We start from the raw sequence: 20,966 nt of genomic DNA, 5'->3' as shown, positions 1-20,966 counted from the left end.
CAACATTGAACCCTATGGGTACCTGTCACAAAATGGAAATTTCTTCCCTAGATCAGGAACTTCGTAAAATGGAGTTTCGTTGCTCGAGTTCTAACTGTAGGTTGTCAGTCACTGAAGCTAATCCAACTGCTCTACTTCTTCATTGAAGTGCGTTTTGAAAACTTGATATAAATGTATGATAGCAGTTCTTACGCAGTTCCCCGTCTGTACCCTGCACGCTGAATATGTGATAGTGCTGCATTAGGTACATGCACAAAAGATGTGCAACGGCCCTTCATGATGTGCAGCCCAACCGTCGGTAAATAATTGCTCAAAGAAATCATGCACCTTCAGTATCACTCGTTTCACAAGCTTTATTTTTAATATGAACAGGAACTTGCAGCCCAGTATGCTTGTACTAGTAATAAATTTCACAGATGTTGAGAGTTTCAAACAACAGTACAGAAAGACTGTGGAGGCTTTTCCATGCTGCAGATCACGAGTACAAGAGCCACTGGACATAGCGTAAAAGGTGCGCATCACTGTGGTAACTCTGCACACCTATTCATTTCTTGCCTTTTCAGCTTTTCTGCCAAGTGAGCCAGACGTTGCATTTGGCTAAGGTTTCCATTCCAGTGCCCGCATTCCTCTTTACATTGATGATCACACAACACTGAATTTCACCTCCGTAATCACATCCTCGTTCGACACAGTGGTCTCCATTGAACTGCAATTAAAATGCTCCACTTTAGCACTGCCATCAAAAAAGATACTAAGAACTTTATGCACAATAGATACTAGAAGTGGAGACCTTGTCTGCTGTTCGGAGATGAACACTCTTCACTCGCATCAATAACCATACAAGCTTTTTTGACAGGTGCTTGCCCCCCATTTATAACATAAACAAAAACTTCACACACAGTCACTAGCTAGTACCAGGTATTACATTCTGGTGCACTGGGGAATTGAAGGACACAAGTTGGGTGGCCACAGCTGCTGCAATGCTTCGCACAATTGTTGGTGAGAACTTTTTCAAGGCAAGGCTTAGGAGAACAGTCTTTGAGGACTTGATTGTCGTTGCTAGGAGCTTGGCAGTCGCATCTACCTCTGCCTGAAAGAACAAAAATGGCACTGGTAAAATGCACAGCGACAGAGCAAAAGCAAAAAACAAGAGAACTCACGCTATCCAAAATAGAAATTAAACCTTTGAGGGTCAATTTTTTTTTTGCCAAATGCGACCCCCAAGGATTGAATTGTTTTATTGCCGATTTAAAATCTTCAGACTGACCGATTTCAAAAAAATTTAGCACAATTTTTTACAATGATCATAAAGTGACAAAAAAATATTTTCTGTAGGTAAACATGCATTGTTTATTCATGAACACAGATAGGTTTGTATAAATTCTCATAAGAATACATAAGTAGATACACTGAAACAGAGACATTCCGATTATGCACATGGGCAGTAGTCTGCATTGGAGGAATCACCGCTCGACTAATTTGCAGCAGAGCAACTGGCACACACACCTATAGCATAATCAAATTGTGTATCTGAGTGCATGCAAGCAAACTCTATGATTGTGCGCCTGTCAGAAACTTGCAGTCATCCTTTGTGTCCCATTGCCAACGCGGGGCTACCAGTTTTCTTGAGCCTCAAGAAAAGAAACACAGGCATGACAGCATCGTTTGTATACCATGGCATTGTTTGTACATACCAGCACCCATCTGTGAACAGATGTAATCGCACTCCTTTGAGAGATTAGAAAACAGACAGACTTCAGTTTTTATGAGCACAGCAAACAGAAACAGCCTGCAAGACAAAAACAAAACTAACCGATGGGCACCTGTAGATGCTGAAACACCAGCATAAAGAAGCTGTGGAATGAAAATGAGTCCACGGAGAGGAAGAGAAATTCCTCGTATCCACACAGGGCGACAGCGCTTGTTGAATAACCAAGAGTTGAAAAATTGACGAGTTTTTCAAGCATACCAACGGCGCCATAAATATATGGCATCGACCATTTTAGACTTGTTTGTGGTGCTGTGTATTTATGTCTTTGACCATCAAAGAGCTAAGACACATACACATAAATGTTTTCACACTTCCATGTTCTTGGCATGCTTAAAGGATCCCTGAAATAATTTTTGACGTTCCCTATCTGTCATGGAATGCTATATCACAAGAATTTTACATCAGCACACTCACTCGCAGGTACCACGTGTCCCAAATCGACATATGTGGCAGGTCGGACTACAATGTGTCACACAACTGATTGCAGGCTAACTCGCACCATGTGTCTTTTGCTTTACCTTCCTCTCAAGCAGCAGCATTCTCCCTCAACACGCATTTCACATGGCCATGGCTATGTCCAGCCTCCTTGGGAACGACGTTGTGCAGTGATGCAAGTGTTGTCTAGTTCCGCTGTATTTAAACCAAACATGTTTCTGTCTCTTTACAACAGTTTCTTTCATTACTGTGTGCCTATGGTGGCTTCAAAATAAATTTTGCATGGAGCCCTTGATTCTTTCATAGCAAGAAGCCACTGCAGTTTACTTCTGCACACACCTGCAATGCAAGAAGACAAGTGCAGTAGAGCGCTAGTACCATAGAGAGAGAGATAATTTATTTGAAGGAAGGCAGAGAGGTCGGCCTGAGCTAGCATGCTCTAGCCTGCTACTCTGCACAGGGGGAGGGGGGAACGGGGACATAAAGGCTGGATGAGGGGTGATGATGACATAGAAGAAGTATGTACAACGGTAAAGGCAAGTTCAGCATCCTCATGGCTATCAACAAAGTCCAAAAAGGTCCTTCAAACGTGTCATCTACCTTCTATAGAGCATGGACGGAGTCACGGATACAACTGAAAGTTCACAAAAACTCGCCGCGAAGAAGCTTCTGTATGGGCTTCTCCTGCGTGAGCACCACAGGTGCCAAGCAAGGTAATTAAATTATGTAAAGAGCAGCGATCAGCTGCTCCAGTACGGCGAGGACATGCACGGCGCTTTTAGCGGCCGGAGTCTGGAGACCACAGAGAATCACGCGCATTGATTCTAGCAGGCATTTCAGCATTTTTTCAACGCTTTCTTGGTCATTCTTTTCAGCTCCTTGCTTGCCTATAGGGTTATCGGCTTTACTAGCCCTAGAATCCACTTCTTGACGTAGAGGAACACTACGGCATGGTATCGTGAGCGTAGATCTACTGGGTAGCGAAGGCCACTCCGTGTCTGTGCCACCAAGGGGCGACGAATGTGCGCCCTGTGCTCTCGGAGATCCTGAACTTGCTGTAGGCGCGGTTACCGTCCTCGATGCCGGCAAAGGCAGAGGTTGTCGAGGCCCCTGCGGCCCACAATCCAGTTCTCCTGAAGTCATTGGATGGCGCTTCTTATGCGAGCGTTGTCTGTCTCGGCGAACAGATTGAGCAGCCTGTCTATGGGAAGACTTGTTTTTTGCCATTTTCCGGAGAATACGAACTTCCTGCTGCATCTTCGGGCAATCCTTCGACGTTGCTTCGTGAGAGCCAGGACAGTTGGGACATTTCAATGAAGGTGCATCACAGTCGGTGGTATTATGTTGCCCACCGCAACGCTGGCAGGTCACTTGATTTCTGCACACAGCACTTACGTGACCAATCTTGAGACATTTCCGACACTGCAGAGGCCTCGGGACGAATGGTCGGACGTGGTGTATCACGTACCCCACTTTGACAGTCATTGCTAGTACCATATGTTTCTGTCTCTGAACAAGACATTACAGTCAACTTACATTAATTCGACCATGATGGTACCAATGAAAATGACCTAATTATTCGGCGGGTTAAGTTTAAAAAGGTGCAGTAAAAACGTCTAAACATGCCACTGATTCATTGGGCAGTATTTGCCCAATTCTAACACACACCCGAATCAAATGCACGCCCACTTTTTATGTGTCCAAAAATAGAAATCTAACGCAGAAATGACATTAAACCTCTTAAACAAAATAAAAGTCTAATGCGTGACCCTATTCTTCAGCAAGAAAGCAGGGCAAGGGCCTAATATGTATTGCACAATTGCAGCTGGTTTCCTAAAGTCAACTTTGCCACACGTTCTTTAAAATTAGCTTCACTGCAATACATCCGTGTCATGCGCTAAAGCATATGAATGCCACAAAGGCAATTTTGGCAATTATCATGCAGGCAATTATCAACATAATTTCCCTGAAACAAAAATGCATTAGAATTGAGTAAGTAACAGAATCAGACATTCTGGGCTATGGTTATTGCTTGAAACTATTCCTAGAGGAAGCCGCAAATAAGCGCTTTCGACAAAATCTGACATGCGTTTAACGCATTGACTGTCCCCTAAGCTCCACCGAACAGACGCTGCAACTAAATGGGCCACTATTGGCTCACCATAGAGGTCAGGCACATGCTTCCTGCATGATCAAGTTCAAAGTATCCAGTGAATGCCACTTTCAGGATCGACATAACGAAAGTTTAGGCCCATTTAAATGCGTGGGCGCGGGCCGGGACCTTCGGTCGAATTAACCAAAAAATCGAATCAACCCGAGCTGAACAGACTGATTTTACCACGAGTTGCGCTACGCCACGACTTCCACGGAGCATGCCGGCAGTTGTAGTATTCCAGCTACATTAGCCCACAAAAAGCGTATGGAATGCGGAATGCACCGAGCCTTTTTGACCATTAGCAATGTTATTTTCTTCAACGCACCATGGTGGTATAGTAAAGGAAAGAACTGTTGTGTGCCTCTGGTGCAATAAGATGCAAGGAAAGCTATTTTAAGAGGAAGGCTTAGCTCAGGTACAACTGTGACTTTCCTATTCAAATACATGTAAAATGCAGAAATGCTTTTATAAGATAACCATTTGACTCACTTGAATGAAATTTGTTGGATTTGACAAAGACTAACTATATGTGACTTTAGAAAACATAATTTTATTTTAGGGCTGGGAATATTTTTTTTTTTACAAATTCCCCAAAAAGTGGCAAGTTAAAAAAATTGAAGCAAGAAGGTTTAATATTCGTAACACTGCAGCAAAAACATACGGTTATGTAAACACTTATGGCATCTAAAGTGGGCATATTTGATATATTTGCAGATTATGTGAAACTGTTAAAATGTTTCCGTGGGTTTAACAAAAGTCCTACTCACAAATTATTGATACATAGACCTTAGAACAGTGTATAATGCATCAATATTGTCCAATTTACATTTGTTAGTAGGTGCAGTTTAAAATAAATTATATTGTATTTCATTGCTTAGTTACATAGTTCTAAACTTCATAGCAGAACTTTTTGAAATTTTGTGATTTTCAAGAATATCTCCGGAAAAATTGACAGGCTAAACAAAATATTCACTTCCTGCAGTCACTGCATATGCAGTCAAGGCGCAATAATTATGCCTTGTAGCCAGACACAATAATCAGACGACACGAGAGATAATTGAAGTGGCAGAAATTTTACGCCTCGGGAAAAACTGGGAGGCAAAGCTGAGCAAGAAACAAATGCTTGATTCGGAGGTTATTTGAGGTGCCCTACAACTTTGTAATTAATATGTTTGCGATTCAAGCAATAATTGAAAAGTTCACTAATGAAAATCAATTAATACACACGACTACAGCTACTATGCAGTCGGCACGATTTCTGTAGAGCTCTTGAGTTTTTAAAAAATCTTGGTCCAAGTTAACTGGGATACCTGGTATGTTGAAGGCACAGAGCAATAGATTATGTCGCACCATTGCAGGCCGCTATGATCAAGCCTTTTATGCTCAAGTATGATTAGCAAGAACTAAAGCACGGTGCTCATAAATTACCTCGTCCTTTCCAAACAGCACTTTCGTGGTGTACACAAGCTTCTGGGGATCGTCACAGTTTGCAGCATCTTTTGTTACCAGCACCTGAAACATGAACCGTATGAGGAAATAACTGTTTTATTGATGTATATAGCCTTTTGAGAGACACGATAAAGACATACAGGAGTCCCAAATACATGTGTAAGGCATCGTGACACCACAACTGCTGAGGCACAGTAATTGAGAAAAAATACTAGCTCACGTGGCCTATCATTGATATCAAAATATTAAACATATATCGAATTATATTTCATGAGGGAGAGAGAAAGACAAACGAGAGTAAGAATGCTGGACTGTTCCCAATGTTCATTTGTACAGCCATTCATCAAACACTTGTAGGTTACCTGCTGCAAGTGGGCCACTCATCAAAAGCCAAAATTGCAATCAGTACTCTATTCTGAATCACCCTTATGAATGAAAAGACTAGTTTCGCACTCGCTAACAGCTGGTTTGTGACCTGCGACATAACATGTTGCGATTTCGCTGCTTTAATCAGCTATACTGATCTCTTTTTCTCAAGGACTGAACATCTTCTGTTGAATGATTCAATCTGAAACAGTGAGTGGCCAAAGCTGACTTGAAGACCTATGGCAGCACTCCCAGTGATGACATCTCTAGCTATCCAAGGCAAGTGAAAACATTATATAGCAACACACCAGGTCTGGCATTAAGTCCTCGCCAAAACTGTATCACTACACTGCTCAGATTTCCACACATATTATATAGAGAATAAAAATGAGCAACACGAGAACAAGGTGAAAGCAGGAGCCCACTTTCCTCTTGTTCCCGTGTTGTTCATCGTCTCGAATTTCCATCTCCCGCATTCCATATGTTTTCCATGGAGAATAACTGTGGCACAAAATATATCAGAAGCGAAGCCAGACACAATGTGTCTTAAGAGGCCCTGACTAGGCCTTGAAATTACAAACAAAAGAGCACAGTTTGTAGATCATGCAGTGATGATCAAGTATGCAAAATGAATAAAAAGCAAATACGGGAAAGAGGGAGCGTAGAGTGTTCACCATGCGCCACCCCTCCTGCAACACACTGTAGATCTACCGACACCACTGTCTGCTGATATGGCTCTCTATGTGTGAGCCTCCTGTGGCCACATAACATTAAAATTAACTGACATTGATGTAAAAACACTGATTGCTTTCTCCCATGTCCATGTGCCAGGTAGTCCATTTCTGCCTCCTCTTGACAAAACTTATCCATGCACGATGTGGGCAAGTCAATTGTGCTGGACAACATGTTGCCATGAGGCTAGAAAAAGTGGACTATGCCGAACCAGTTCGTGAACCGTTACATTTTTTTTTTATTCATAAGAACCGGAACTGAGCCAGAAAGAAATCTGAGCACATTTAACCCGAACGAAACCGTAATTTTTTTTTTCCCCGGTTAGATACCCTGGTATGATTATCAGCAAACACTGGTGAGTGTGAACGTACATCATTATGAGCATGACCAAGTACATGTGAATGCGAGAAAAAGAGTGTGCAAGTGAGTGCATGTTTCTAAACGTGACTGCGAACATGATTTTGAAGCAAGCTCTGATCTTGCTCTGTATGAGAGATCCTTTTATTGAGCTGGTAATTCACCCAGAGTTATAAACCTGCGAGTTCAAAACAAATGAATAAGTGGGCGATTCCATAACATTTAACTGACTCTGAGCCGTTAGTATGTGTGTGTCTGTAATTACACAAATCTGAAAGGGCCCGAGTCAGTGTAAATGCGTGAATCTAAGCGGTGCCTGTCCGAGTGTGATTCTGGGGAGCCTGAGTACGAGCAAATTTGGCTGAGTAGAATATTCGCGAGTTTGAGTCCAAGTGAGCCCGAATGGGTGGAATGGTGAGTCTGAGAGAGTCCGCCAGAGTAGAACTTTGGTGAGTCTGAGTCCGAGTGATCCCAAAGCAAAAAATTTATTTTGTAAGCAAGTCTGAATGAGTTACATTATTTTGCCGACCGATGTTAAAGAGAAGTCAAAAAGATTGGAAAAAGCAAAAAGGCCTCACAAAACGAAAACGAAACTGAAAGCGCATCATTGATTTGATGGTGGCGCCAATAATTGGCAAGGAAGAATAGCACTGCCCCTAAAAAAAAAAAAAATGGTAGGGACATCACTCTGTGCAGCAAGTAGTTCTAGATCACCAAGAACAACCAAAAGCATAGTATGGTTGTGATGGCGTAGCATCAGTTGTCCAACAGATAACTTCATTCATGTGGCACATAATACAAAAAAAAAAAAAAGTTCGGAAAGATTCGCGGAACAGTGCCTTTTGGTAACTCATTTATCCAACATTCCTAGAGGTGCTACAGGACAACTGATTATTCCCTAAAACATGATGAATATAGTAAATCTCCAAGTATAAGGGAGCTGAGGATACTAAGCACATAATTCGAGAGGTGTGTGAATGTTAGTCTGCTCGAGTCTACCGCAGAACAGGTGATGCATTCACGATTTACTTGTTGAAAAGCAAAAACAGGCGTACACTCAGATGAAGACAGGAAAGGATTCTGCACGGGTGGCCAAACATACGCAGAACCTACGCACACTTAACTTGAGCAGACACTGCAAAGGACAGAGCACCACTACTACAGGCGCACACTCTTCACTTCTACATACAGCTGTTGCTGTGACAGCCTCGTCTATTTTGGAACAACGCTTTTTCGGACAAAGGAAGGAGAAAATACTTACGAGGGTGCCGAGTTTCTTGTACTGGGAAATCACGACAAACAGCTTGTCCGTAAACTCCATGATGGATATATCTGTATCACAACCTTCAATGCAGACGGACGCCTGAAAAACAGAGATACTAATTATTCGCAGAAGAATGAGATGTTTGACCAGGACGTGAGTAAACCGTGTCACTTTTTGTACTTACGACGATGCTCGGGATGACACCGCTGGCAACTGAACGAAAGGCATGACTACTGTCAGACTCGACGCATTCCGCCTTCGCGGCGTCCATTGTTTCACCACGGTGAGGTGTTTGGGATACAAAAAGAAAGTAAACGCTAGTCGCACACGCACTTTCCAAACTTTTTTCAAAACAATGACAACGCCGGCAACATGCTCACATTACTTTCCGACTTGACCTGGCCAGGCTTGGCTCAGCAAACCTCAGGTCTCAGCCAACGCCTGTCTCTCCTTTGCAACAAACGCCGCTGTAATCTCGGAGGCAGGGTCACGTGGTTTAGGTTTGGAGCGGCCGCCGCTGCTAGCGCTCGCAGCCAACCCCGGTTAAGGTCCCTGTATGTTCCAAGAAAAATACAGGGACCTTAACCCCAGTGGAGGAGAGAAAAGAGGAGAGGGGCAGGAACCAGCTTCTCGGCTCACGCGGCAGGCATCTTGTCTCTAAAGCCCCTATTGACCCTTTTCATTCTGCATCTCATAGCAGCACACACTGCGCGACTTATCGATTCACAAGTTCAAATAAAGTCAGCCTATAATCTGCGTTGACAAACGCGCTCACGATCTACAGGTGCATTGCAACAGTCGCCTTACTTTTTCGACCTGCCACGCGGACTTCCCGTAGCTCTAACCGGCAACAGCTTACTGGTTCAAGAAAACGGAAAGTTCATGTTTCTAACGTGACTTTTTAGGAATCATGAGGTTAGTGGGCGCACAGATGTGAACAGATTGCGCAATTTGAGAACATAGAAAGAGCCTGAAGCATTACGGCGGAGCGAACTAAATTTCTGGTCAAATAAACACACACACACAGGTTAATGCGACCAACCGATTCCTTATCACGCACAATCGACCACTTGCATAAACAAAAAGGGTCAACAATCGTCGCCACCAAGACGATTCATCCAAATGATCGCACATGCCACACAAGACATAAGGCATCGCCGAAGATGAAGTCGTTGATTTAACAATCTACGCGTGAATTCATGTGAGCGCTCGCGAAATAACGCAATCCTGGCTAAAACAAACAAACACAGAAAATAATATAAACAGAACAATTCGCATTGGCGGGTCCATCATTAATCATATGGGCAGCAGCGAAAAAATATGCACAGCGAGTTTCACTTCGCCTGTTCAACTGGTCGACTTGACTAGGGAATTTCGGCCTCCATTCTGGGTACATGAAAGAGCTAGTTTTGGTGAGCAGCCCAGAGTTGCCAGCATGATGTTTTCTATACCGCTAACTTTGGGCGATGTTGTGGTCGGTATTTAGTCTCGCGCCACCAATTTTTTTAAAAATTGTCTGCGGCAGATAGCACAATTATAATCCTTGATCTAAACTACTCGATGAGGCGGCCATTACTTTCACGAGAAATCAAAACGCCTAATTGAGTAATTAGCATAATTACGCTAGTTAACTTTTTAATTAATACTTTTACGGCACATCTTTCAATCTACGAATTATAGCCGCTGAGTTCGCAAGGCGTATCCACTTAGAACAAATTCTCAGGACTGAACCAGTTTCGAGATATTAATTTTTAACGTGTCCGACGAAATGTATGGGCGTTCCAGTTAACGTTTTGAGGAAAACGCTGTTTTATGCATTGAAGCACAAAGCTAACTGGAACGCCCATGCATTTCGTCGGACACTTTGAAAATTATCTCGAAACTGGTTCAGTCCTGAGAATTCGTTCCAAGTGGATACGCCTTGCGAACTCAGCGGCTATAATTCGTACATTGAGAGATGTGCCATAAAATCATTAATTAAAAAGTTAATTAGCGTAATTAGGCTAATTACTCAATTAGACGTTTTGATTTCTCGTGGAAGTAATGGCCGCCTCATCGCGTAGTTTAGATCAAGGATTATAATTGTGCTATCTGCCACAGGCTATTTTTAAAGATTTGGTGCAGCTAAAATGAAACACCCTGTATATAAAATGTAGCGTCACGCGTTGAAGAATGCCGCCGCCTCCTCGCACACCCTGTCCGAGGCCGACGCCGCGTCGGTATTGGCCTAAAGGCCCGACCACATTCGGCGTTTTCCCGGCGTTTCCTGGCGTTTCGTCACCCGGCGCCGCTCAGCGTCGACGCTGAGGGAGGCGCCAAGCCGAAACGTCTTAAGCCCGGCCCACATTCAGCGTTTTCACCGGCGTTTCCTGCCGTTGCGTCTCTCGGCGTCGTTGCATTAACGGCGCCGGAGAGGTCACCCAGCCACATGAGACGCACGCAAACAGCGCCAGTCCAGCGTCGCACAATGTGACCAGACAGATTTAACCAGAAGCAGTGTGCAATGTCATTCAAGTGAACTATGAGTAATGTTCCCGATTAAGGTTTTTAAGCCCTGTTTATAGTTCTGCGGCACACACACACACAAAAACATTCACGGCAGCGCGCTCGAAGGTACGAGCGGCTGCTTTCTCAGACGGCGCCGCCTCGCCGACGAGACACTGGCGCCACATGGTGGCACGCAAGCAAAATGGTTGCTGCGGAAGTCGCTTGCAAAAGTTGCCAGCAGCGCGGCCGCGGCCACGCGCTGATTGGTCGGCGCCACGTCGGCGTTCATCGAGCCGCTTCCGGCGGCGGCGCCGGCGCCGAGATTTCTGGTGTGCCTTGAGTACGACGTTTCGGCTTGGCGCCTCCCTCAGCGTCGACGCTGAGCGGCGCCGGGTGACGAAACGCCGGGAAACGCCGGGAAAACGCCGAATGTGGTCGGGCCTGTACTCAAGGCACACCAGAAATCTCGGCGCCGGCGCCGCCGCCGGAAGCGGCTCGATGAACGCCGACGTGGCGCCGACCAATCAGCGCGTGGCCGCGGCCGCGCTGCTGGCAACTTTTGCAAGCGACTTCCGCAGCAACCATTTTGCTTGCGTGCCACCATGTGGCGCCAGTGTCTCGTCGGCGAGGCGGCGCCGTCTGAGAAAGCAGCCGCTCGTACCTTCGAGCGCGCTGCCGTGAATGCTTTTGTGTGTGTGTGTGCCGCAGAACTATAAACAGGGCTTAAAAACCTTAATCGGGAACATTACTCATAGTTCACTTGAATGACATTGCACACTGCTTCTGGTTAAATCTGTCTGGTCACATTGTGCGACGCTGGACTGGCGCTGTTTGCGTGCGTCTCATGTGGCTGGGTGACCTCTCCGGCGCCGTTAATGCAACGACGCCGAGAGACGCAACGGCAGGAAACGCCGGTGAAAACGCTGAATGTGGGCCGGGCTTAATGACATCACGTGGACCGTCGCGCCGCCGGGCGCTGGCTGCGTTTTTTTACGATCACGCTCCATCGCCATTTTCGCCCGAGAAGCGTCTACCGATTGGCGAGGGGCACAACGATAGCGGCGAACACAGTCGGCGATCGTCGAATCTGATCAGCGGCGAAAGATAAACAAGTGCACGTGTTTCAAGCGGTGTAGGCGGCGCACCGGTCGAAAAAGGAGCGCGAAAGAAAGGAGAAACGAGGAGGAGGGAAGGCGGAGGAGGAGAGTGTCGCTACTTTTATATGACCCTTTTCGCGGAGCAGTTTGTTTTAGAGAAACGAGATGGCGCTCACGGCGGCGCGCCATTAGGGTGCCTCGATGCCAGCGCCGGCGCTGGGCATCGAGGCACCCTACGCGCCATACCTCTCCTCAGCGACCGCGCACGAATACGAAACCATTATTGCTTCTGTGCGATCAGCTGTCGGAAATGCAACTGAGTTTTCGCTAACACACTGTGCTCCAATCATGCTAGATTGAATCATGTGGATTGAAGACTTGTGCAGTAGTTGGCTGCAAAAATAGTGACTGCCATGTTAAGGAATAGAATGAATCTGTGTGGCCAAGTTCGCGGACCGCTGCTGCAACTGTCCGAACGTGTTACTGGCACTTCGTGATGTACGACTTTCCTCGGGGATACAGAAATTTGCTCATCCGCCAGCCTTGTATCGCTAACCTTCAAAGAAAGGGCTTCATCCCCAGAACGTCGGCAAGAGTGAGTACCACTCGTTAAACAATGACAAAGGGAGTAGCGCCGCTTCCTGTCATAGTAAGTTTCGCGCACGTTATCTATACACATCTGTCCTAAATGGCAGGAAAACTTACCTCCACTCTATCGCCGAGGTATCAAGAATAAGTGAATGGGCGCACGCTTGAATTTATGCGCACTGTATACGCACTATAAATGACGGATTACACCTATGGCGCACGAATGGTCGAAGCTGAATGTTCCGTCACGGTCCACAAGAGTAAGCGAGTTACTAGCTGTAATATATATCTGCTACAAGGTACCCAATGTACAAAACATCTACGCTTCAAGCCTTGCATGTACGCAGCAAGAACAAATCTATAGGAACTGAGCACACCCGCGAACGATTAGGCAGAAAATAATCAGATAGTTGCCGCACCGAGGAACTTCACTGGGTCAGAAACTAATTAGCCACTGCTTCAAAATATTTGCCATAATGAAGAACAAAGAGCAAAACACACTAACCCTGACTGAATTCATAATCGGAAAGCTTGTATAGCTTGGAATATATATTTAGCCCGCTTTTAGAACAAGCACCATATACGCTGCTTGCGCCGTTTGGACATAGCTTAATCAGCTCCGAAATCGCTTTTGCATGTTCTCTGAAGCTGTGATCAAAGCTTCGTGTCGTCCACCTAGACTACGTCTACGATATCCCCGAAAACAGAGGTTTTCTAAGCCACGCCGGCGTCATACACTTCCATTGTAAACAAGGAGGCAACGGAAGCAGTTGAGGCAAGCAATGGACGCGTCACCACGTGATCAAACATGGAAGCGCCCACGGCGCGAGACTAAATACCGACCACAACATCGCCCAAAGTTAGCGGTATAGAAAACATCATGCTGGCAACTCTGGGCTGCTCACCAAAACTAGCTCTTTCATGTACCCAGAATGGAGGCCGAAATTCCCTAGTCAAGTCGACCAGTTGAACAGGCGAAGTGAAACTCGCTGTGCATATTTTTTCGCTGCTGCCCATATGATTAATGATGGACCCGCAAATGCGCATTGTTCTGTTTATATTATTTTCTGTGTTTGTTTGTTTTAGCCAGGATTGCGTTATTTCGCGAGCGCTCACATGAATCTTCGGCGATGCCTTATGTCTTGTGTGGCATGTGCGATCATTTGGATGAATCGTCTTGGTGGCGACGATTGTTGACCCTTTTTGTTTATGCAAGTGGTCGATTGTGCGTGATAAGGAATCGGTTAGTCGCATTAACCTGTGTGTGTGTTTATTTGACCAGAAATTTAGTTCGCTCCGCCGTAATTAATGCTTCAGGCTCTTTCTATGTTCTCAAATTGCGCAATCTGTTCACATCTGTGCGCCCACTAACCTCATGATTCCAAAAAGTCACGTTAGAAACATGAACTTTCCATTTTCTTGCACCAGTAAGCTGTTGCCGGTTAGAGCTACGGGAAGTCCGCGTGGCAGGTCGAAAAAGTAAGGCGACTGTTAATTGCAATGCACCTGTAGATCGTGAGCGCGTTTGTCAACGCAGATTATAGGCTGACTTTATTTGAACTTGTGAATCGATAAGTCGCGCAGTGTGTGCTGCTATGAGATGCAGAACATGCAAAGGCACAAACGGAACCGAGATCGAGTTTTCTCAGACGTGCAAAATTTTTACAACAATCGGTTCAGGTCAGCCTGCTAGCTGGAACCATGCAGTGCTGATGACATGCTGATTGCAAAATAAACTGCACCACCATAAACTTAGCAACTGCCTTGCGGAATAGATAGCATTTAATACATTTGCTAAATGTTTTGAGCATCGACAAGATCGAACGACCTACATGCAGAACGCTGATTTACGCACAGCAAGATATGTCAAGGACGGGTGGGCTGGGCCAGGGAAGCTAAGAAACCGCCACAACAAACAGGTGGGAGGGCAGGTAGGTGAATGGCTTTGAAGTCCACGCAGAAACAAATATAGGAATGCTAGGCGCCGCCTCGCCGTTCAAAAATCAGGTGAATGTTGAAGAGTGCGACAGTGACTAACGTAACAGAAAATAATTTTAAGAATGAGGGAGGGGGGGACCGTATATAAAAGGCGTCAAGAACGATTCGAGAGAGCGTCTCGTCACTGCCCGATCGCTCAACACCAGACGGCCGTGGCCAGTCGCCTAGCTGAGGCTCACCTACCCTGTCGTTACACGTGCTAACTTACATTTCTCATAAATAAATGCAACATAGTTTCATTTCTCTTCAGAATAAGCTGCAAGTGTAAACCTTGCGCCCACGTTCATCTCCTGCGTACACACACGGTGAAATCTGGCGCACGCACGTACGAGGAGGGGGAGGCGAAAAGAAGGCGAGCGCGCACGCAGTCGCGTGACTTCACTAGGGACATCTCAGCCTCGCAAATCTAGGGAACCGCACAAGACGAGATCTGGCAACACTGGTGTGTTCTGGTGGGGATTTAGTCGCTCCCCTTTCCTTCGACGTTTCCGTTTATTTTTGTCACGAATGACTTACGCTCGTAAATAATGGCATATATACTCATCAAAAGGCTACAGGCCAGCACTCGTGCAGTTTATGGGTGCACAAACAACCAGCGGAAAATAACGATTTTGGGGACTAAGTGTGTCCACAACGCAGCACTCCGCGAGACCACTGCCGCGATGTTCACGCTTCGCCTGTTTCCTGCATCACCTGAGGACTTGGCATTTAAGTCTAATGTGAACCAATGCACACATCAGTAAAATAATGCATTTTGGCAAACTCTTTTCGGCACATTTCCCAATAGGTTGCGAGAATTGTCAGCTCTTCAATGCAATATTTTCTCGTATGTAGTGGCAGATGCTACATTTGTTATTCTTTCAAACACGACTTCATTCCAGTGCCTAGTCACACGGTGCACTTTTGATCGTGATCGAGCCCGATATGCGCCGAATTTCTTGGTCGCGATTGGCTTCTGTGCTCAATCTGCGGAAGGGAGCCAATCGCGGTCGAACATTCCGATCGGTCTCGATCGCTATGAAAAGTGGCCGTGTGACACCGGTATAAGACAAATTGGAGCACTCTGTGAGAGAACTAGTCGGTAAATACACTTCGCAACGATCTGGAAAAACCGTGTCCTATGGAAGATGTATGCAGACCCTGTGTCCACCAAAACATGGTCTCTGCATTCACACGCACCCTGCGCGGCCTTGCCCATAAATGTAATTAACTTCGACAATGTGGTGCTGCATCGAGCTTACCCATCTTTGAGCGTTGTCTATGTGCTTTGGCAGCAAGAGAATGCAAAAAAAAAATGTTAAAGTTTCGCCCTAAGGGCGAAGCAATGAATGCGATAGCAACACAGCAATGTCATACGAAGCAAGGTGAGTGGCTTTGGTAGCAATATGAATTGTATAGTAAACATGAGCTGATTAATTAACCAGGTGTGCTGCGGCGTAAGTAGACCGACATGAAGAGAGACTCGATGACCACGAGAAGGCGCGTGTGAAACGGTGGTGTTGATGAGAAGCGCTTCCCGTGGGCAGCGCGTGCGAAGGGACACACCTGTAGCGCTGCACTGCCGATCCGGGCAGCATTGTATGTGTAGCGTGCGTTGGAAAATGTGGCCCGACTATTACTAACTGAATGAACAAGCGTCGTGTGAGCGCGCACAAACAAATCTGAATAGATCACACTGAATGACTGCAGACAACGACTGTCAAAAAACGCTGGCAGCAAGCGCATACGTCGCAGCGCTCGAAGGTACGTGCGGTCTATCGCTTCAACGGAAACTGAGCGGCGAATGCACAGCGCATAAAGGTCAGAGCCGTGTGGAGATAAGAGACTGTGCGGGCGAGCGACGAGCGCGGTTGTTGGACCTGAACGTCGCCCCCGAGGGCTCCGTGGTCGCTGCGCATGCGTGAGCTGAGAAGGTGAGAAAGGAGAACAATTGTCCTTTGCCGGATGTGACGTCACAACGTTGTTTTTTTTATAGGGATAGCAATTATATGGACATTTCAACCGGATTTCTGCCGTCGGCGTCACCGTCGCCGTGAGGTTCCCTATTGATAAAATCTTCGCCGCGCGCCGTATGCCCGAGCGGAAGCGTGCGGGGACGCGCGCTATCACGGAGAGCGAACGCACTCAATCTCCCACGCGCAAGCAAGGAAGCGGGAAACCAGCGCCGGAGGGAGCGGGGGGGGGGGGGGGGGCGCACTTTTTCTCTGCCAACAACCGCGCTCGTCGCTCGCTCGCACCGTCGCTTATCTCCACACGACTCTCTGACCTTTATGCGCCGTGCATTCGCCGCTCAGTTTCCATTGAAGCGATAGACCGCACGTACCTTCGCCCGTTGCTGCGGCGTATGCGCTTGCTGCCAGCGTTTTGACAGTCGTTGTCTGCAGTCATTCAGTGTGATCTATTCATGTTTGTTTGTGCGCGCTCACACCACGCTTGTTCATTCAGTTAGTAATAGTCGGGCCACATTTTCCAACGCACGCTACACATCCAATGCTGCCCGGGTCGGCAGTGCAGCGCTACAGGTGTGTCCCTTCGCACGCGCTGCCCACGGGAAGCGCTTCTCATCAACACCACCGTTTCACACGCGCCTTCTCGTGATCATCGAGTCTCTCTTCATGTCGGTCTACTTACGCCGCAGCACACCTGCTTACTTAATCAGCTCATGTTTACTACAATTCATATTGCTACCAAAGCCGCTCACCTTACTTCGTATGACATTGCTGTGTTGCTATTGCATTCATTGCTTCGCCCTTAGGGCGAAACTGACATTTTTTTTTTTGCTTTTTGAAATAGCTACTCTCGAACGTAGATCAGTCACGAATGTCGGGTGTCGGCTGCACCACGCTCTGCGCGCGCTATTGTGCATGTCCGAAAGGCCCAAGCGTGCGCGATATTCTTGCGAGCGCAGTTTCGTGGGCTTGGACTCCGTGACATTTGCTTTCGCCATATGTGAATTAACGGCTTGCCGACAGGTCAACCGCCGCTGTACTTCGGTGAATACATTGTTTTTCGTGATCCTGAAATAGCAAATGGTGCGTCGCTACGTTGGCGGCTTCAATCGAGTGCGGTTGCTGCGCATAGCAGGTGATTTAACTGCGCAAATACGTGCTACATTATCGGTGTAAATAGTGAAAAACTTAGGCTGTGAGCCTTGCTACCGTCAACCACATGTTTCGCTGTTACCCACTGCACATTTCTTCATATCCAATAACGATCTGCTTCAAATATCTGTTGAAACGATCTCTTCAAAAATCTGTTGATCGTGCAGCTTATTATATTTCTTGTTTTGTTTTTTTCAGTCGGCCTTTTTTCTTTTTCGCTTACGACTCGCGATGGGCAGCAGCGTACGTTACGTCCGTGAAAGCATTGCTTTCGAGCAAACCTTTTCAAATCAAGTTTTCGCTCATGTCCACGAGATAGCAATTAAATTTCAGTGTTACATTAGCCGCTATATTTTCCAATTTTATGTGACCTAGATTTAAGCTACCTCAGGTTGTATTTACGCGCCGAGGCTTTTAGCAAAAAATGTTGGCAGCTGAAAATCAAAGCGGTGTGCCACTTTTTGGATGTTGTGATATTTGTGAAATTGATTATATTTTTCCCCTAGTCATGCTAAACTACTTACCGGTCACATGCTTGGATTTCTGAAGGAGTACTTGGAAGGTTTTCTTTCCAACCCAGTATATATTGTAACTGACGCCTGTCAGAGGTATGAGAGTGGTATTTCCCTGCAGCACTACCATGAGTTCAAGATCCAGATGTGTCTAATCCCAAGTAACCACGGACGTCCGGGCAACGTCCGACGGACGTCCATTTTGGATATCCCGGACGTCCGTGGGATATCCGTGAATGTCCAGCGTACGTCCGAGGGACGTCCCTGGGAAATCCAAAGGTAACCGCTTTGGTCGTCCGTAGGACGTCCGACGTGGATATCCAACACGGATATTCACAGGACCTTCAAGGTATATATAGATTTGTGTGCGCACACCTTGAAGCATGAATAGTGGAATACATTCAAGCATATATATATATATATATATATATATATATATATATATGCACTGGTCGGGTGCTTCAATGCATTTCACTGTCACTGCTCTGCTGTAACTAAACGTAAAAAATAGGCCCACACAAGCTTCAAAACACAATAAATATTTTATTGCTAGCTTAAACATAAGTCCAAAATGCACACATGAATAATGTTCATAACAACAAATATACTCGCCGATAAAAAAGAAAATTGACAGATCCAGATATCATGACTGAAGCTAGGACAGCGCGAATACATATAAAATCAATAGAAACTCCTTTCAGCATGTTAAGCAGAGTAACAAATATGGGAAAGACAACACCATTAAATGAGGTGTCGTTCGATTATCACATTTACTTATTTGTACTGTCAAACCCTACGACGATTCATTACAGGCACAAGCTTTAGAATAAAGAAAAGAACAGTTACAAGCAAGAATATACGTGTGGCAGAAACCACAAAACGGCAGCACAGTACATAGTGTGCGCCTACCTCCTGCTCGTCGCGCGGGACCCTGGCCGGCACACGCGTGTCACATTGCTCCCAAGCAGGGAGCGGCTTCCCGCTGGCCGACGCGCGCCGTCGCGCACTTTCTGGGGCCTGCACATTCAGTTGCGCGGTACCGACCGGCGAACACCACGTTTGCACTGCTAGGAAATAAACAGTTGTTTCTTTACGAAGATGTGTTGACTTGCTACTCGGGCCGTTGACTGCTGGCTGCCGGTGCGAGATCCGAAGTCCTCAAATACAGCATTTGTGTGCAGTGGCGCTTTCTTTCGCGTGTACGGCTTTTCACTCACTTTAGGGCTTGATGGCACCTGCAAACAAAACACATTCCGTTATTGTAATGGCTAAAATAGAGATCGATGTAGCCGTCATACCTCAATAGCTGAGCAGGCGACTTCGGCAGGCAGTGAAGATGGCAAACGAACCGACAGTTGACCGTCCGCATGGGCACTTCGCCGCCATTGAGACGATGGCTTTACCTCGGATTGGATTGGATTGGATCGCAACACGACACTGAATCATCGCACAGCATGCTTTGTTATGAGTTTTTGACACATCAACGTCAATATAGTTTGTTGAAACATTATTATTAATATATAAAATTGAACAGTGAAACAATTACTTGTTTTAGGAATAAGTGGTGTCGTAAAACTAAACGTTTTGGACGTGTTTCCAACTTCCAATGAATTCAATTAGCGAAAGCGTAGTAAACGTATAGCCTTAGAGATTGGCAACTACTACATGGCGCCTGTTTTATTTTTCGCTTCTGTAATCATTCATGCAGCCAGCGAAAACATAGCCTTTGGGATCTGTTACGCAGCTGAGATTAGGGTCGCGAGTTGGATTCAGGTCGTGGCGGCTGCATTTCGATAAGGGAGAAATGCAAAAACGCTTGTGTACTTCGATACAGGTGCATGCTAAGGAACCCCCAGGTGATCAAAATTATTAGATAATGGTCCTGGCAAAATAAATTCGAGAATTTTTCCCAGTTACAAGTTGGAGGGCGGGGCTCATAATCGGCCTTTCCGCAATGATGGATAGTTTTAGTACACTCGCTCCATGTTACATAATTAGTGATTTCTAGTGGGCGATTCAATGTTCTGCAAGTTTTCCATAAACATAATTTTAAATTGAAGTAGAGCTCCAAGTCGGGCTAGTTGGTTGACATGCATGGTATGCATGGTTGACTGGTTGACATGCATGGTTGACTGCGCACGTCTTGTCTGCCTCGTCCTTGTCAGTGTGTGTTAGCGCAGTTAAAAAATTATACCATGCATAATTTTAAATGTTACTGTACTCATGATCTTGGCATGTAATATAATAATGCCAATTGCTGTAACGGAGAAAAATTGCGCAATTTTCATGCTAGAGTGGGTTTGTCCAAATATTAAATTTTCATAATTGTCATCTTAAGTTGCAAGGATAGGTCAGTTACTCGTTTTGCCTTGCAAAAAGAACTCCAAGCATCCGATAGAGTGCAGAAACATGCAAATATTAATTACAAACCTATACAATTTCCAACCATAATTTTTCATATTAGGACATCGATCCATCCATGTCCTAACTTATGTATGTCCTAGGCATGCACATTTATGCACAGCCACTGGACGATCAAAATCGGATGTCCCTTGGACATCCCGTTCGGATGTCCTCTGCACATCCGAACGGGATATGGACATTCCTTGTACGTCCTATGGACGTCCGTGCTGGATATCCTGATGGATGGACAT

At 45.8% G+C, this 20,966-nt stretch overlaps 1 protein-coding gene and 1 long non-coding RNA gene across 3 annotated transcripts; both read right to left on the bottom strand.

The window, feature by feature from the left end:
- Positions 1–337: 337 nt before the first annotated feature.
- Positions 338–8,966, bottom strand: LOC119434161 (proteasome assembly chaperone 3-like). Of its 2 annotated transcripts, XM_037701485.2 has the most exons (4): positions 8,714–8,959; positions 8,527–8,628; positions 5,790–5,873; positions 338–1,090 (listed from the first exon to the last, which is right to left on the bottom strand). In XM_037701485.2, exons 1-4 carry the CDS (start codon positions 8,798–8,800, stop codon positions 905–907), a joined length of 459 nt encoding a protein of 152 aa, XP_037557413.1. In that variant the 5' UTR covers positions 8,801–8,959; the 3' UTR covers positions 338–904. The 2 variants fall into 2 exon arrangements, with proteins under 2 accessions (XP_037557413.1, XP_049514550.1); XM_049658593.1 differs by lacking the exon at positions 5,790–5,873 and having other exon boundaries at positions 8,714–8,966.
- A 9,869-nt stretch (positions 8,967–18,835) lies between these two features.
- On the bottom strand, positions 18,836–19,711 carry LOC119433135 (uncharacterized). The gene is made up of 2 exons (XR_005188279.2): positions 19,611–19,711; positions 18,836–19,547 (listed from the first exon to the last, which is right to left on the bottom strand). It is a non-coding gene; the product is annotated as an uncharacterized LOC119433135 (long non-coding RNA).
- Between the last annotated feature and the right edge of the window lie 1,255 nt (positions 19,712–20,966).

This window comes from Dermacentor silvarum, chromosome 11, assembly GCF_013339745.2.
Source record: "Dermacentor silvarum isolate Dsil-2018 chromosome 11, BIME_Dsil_1.4, whole genome shotgun sequence".
Taxonomy (NCBI): domain Eukaryota; kingdom Metazoa; phylum Arthropoda; class Arachnida; order Ixodida; family Ixodidae; genus Dermacentor; species Dermacentor silvarum.
This window is presented reverse-complemented; position numbering and strand designations above follow the sequence as displayed.

What these genes read in the sequence shown, in the direction of transcription:
- LOC119434161 (XM_037701485.2), bottom strand. Translation starts at nt 8,800, where the DNA reads ATGGACGCCGCGAAGGCGGAATGCGTCGAGTCTGACAGTAGTCATGCC. An exon ending in ACAAGAAACTCGGCACCCTC is followed by an intron (nt 5,874 to 8,526) that starts GTAAGTATTTTC and finishes TTCATGTTTCAG; the next exon opens with GTGCTGGTAACAAAAGATGC. An exon ending in TGCTGTTTGGAAAGGACGAG is followed by an intron (nt 1,091 to 5,789) that starts GTAATTTATGAG and finishes TTGTTCTTTCAG; the next exon opens with GCAGAGGTAGATGCGACTGC.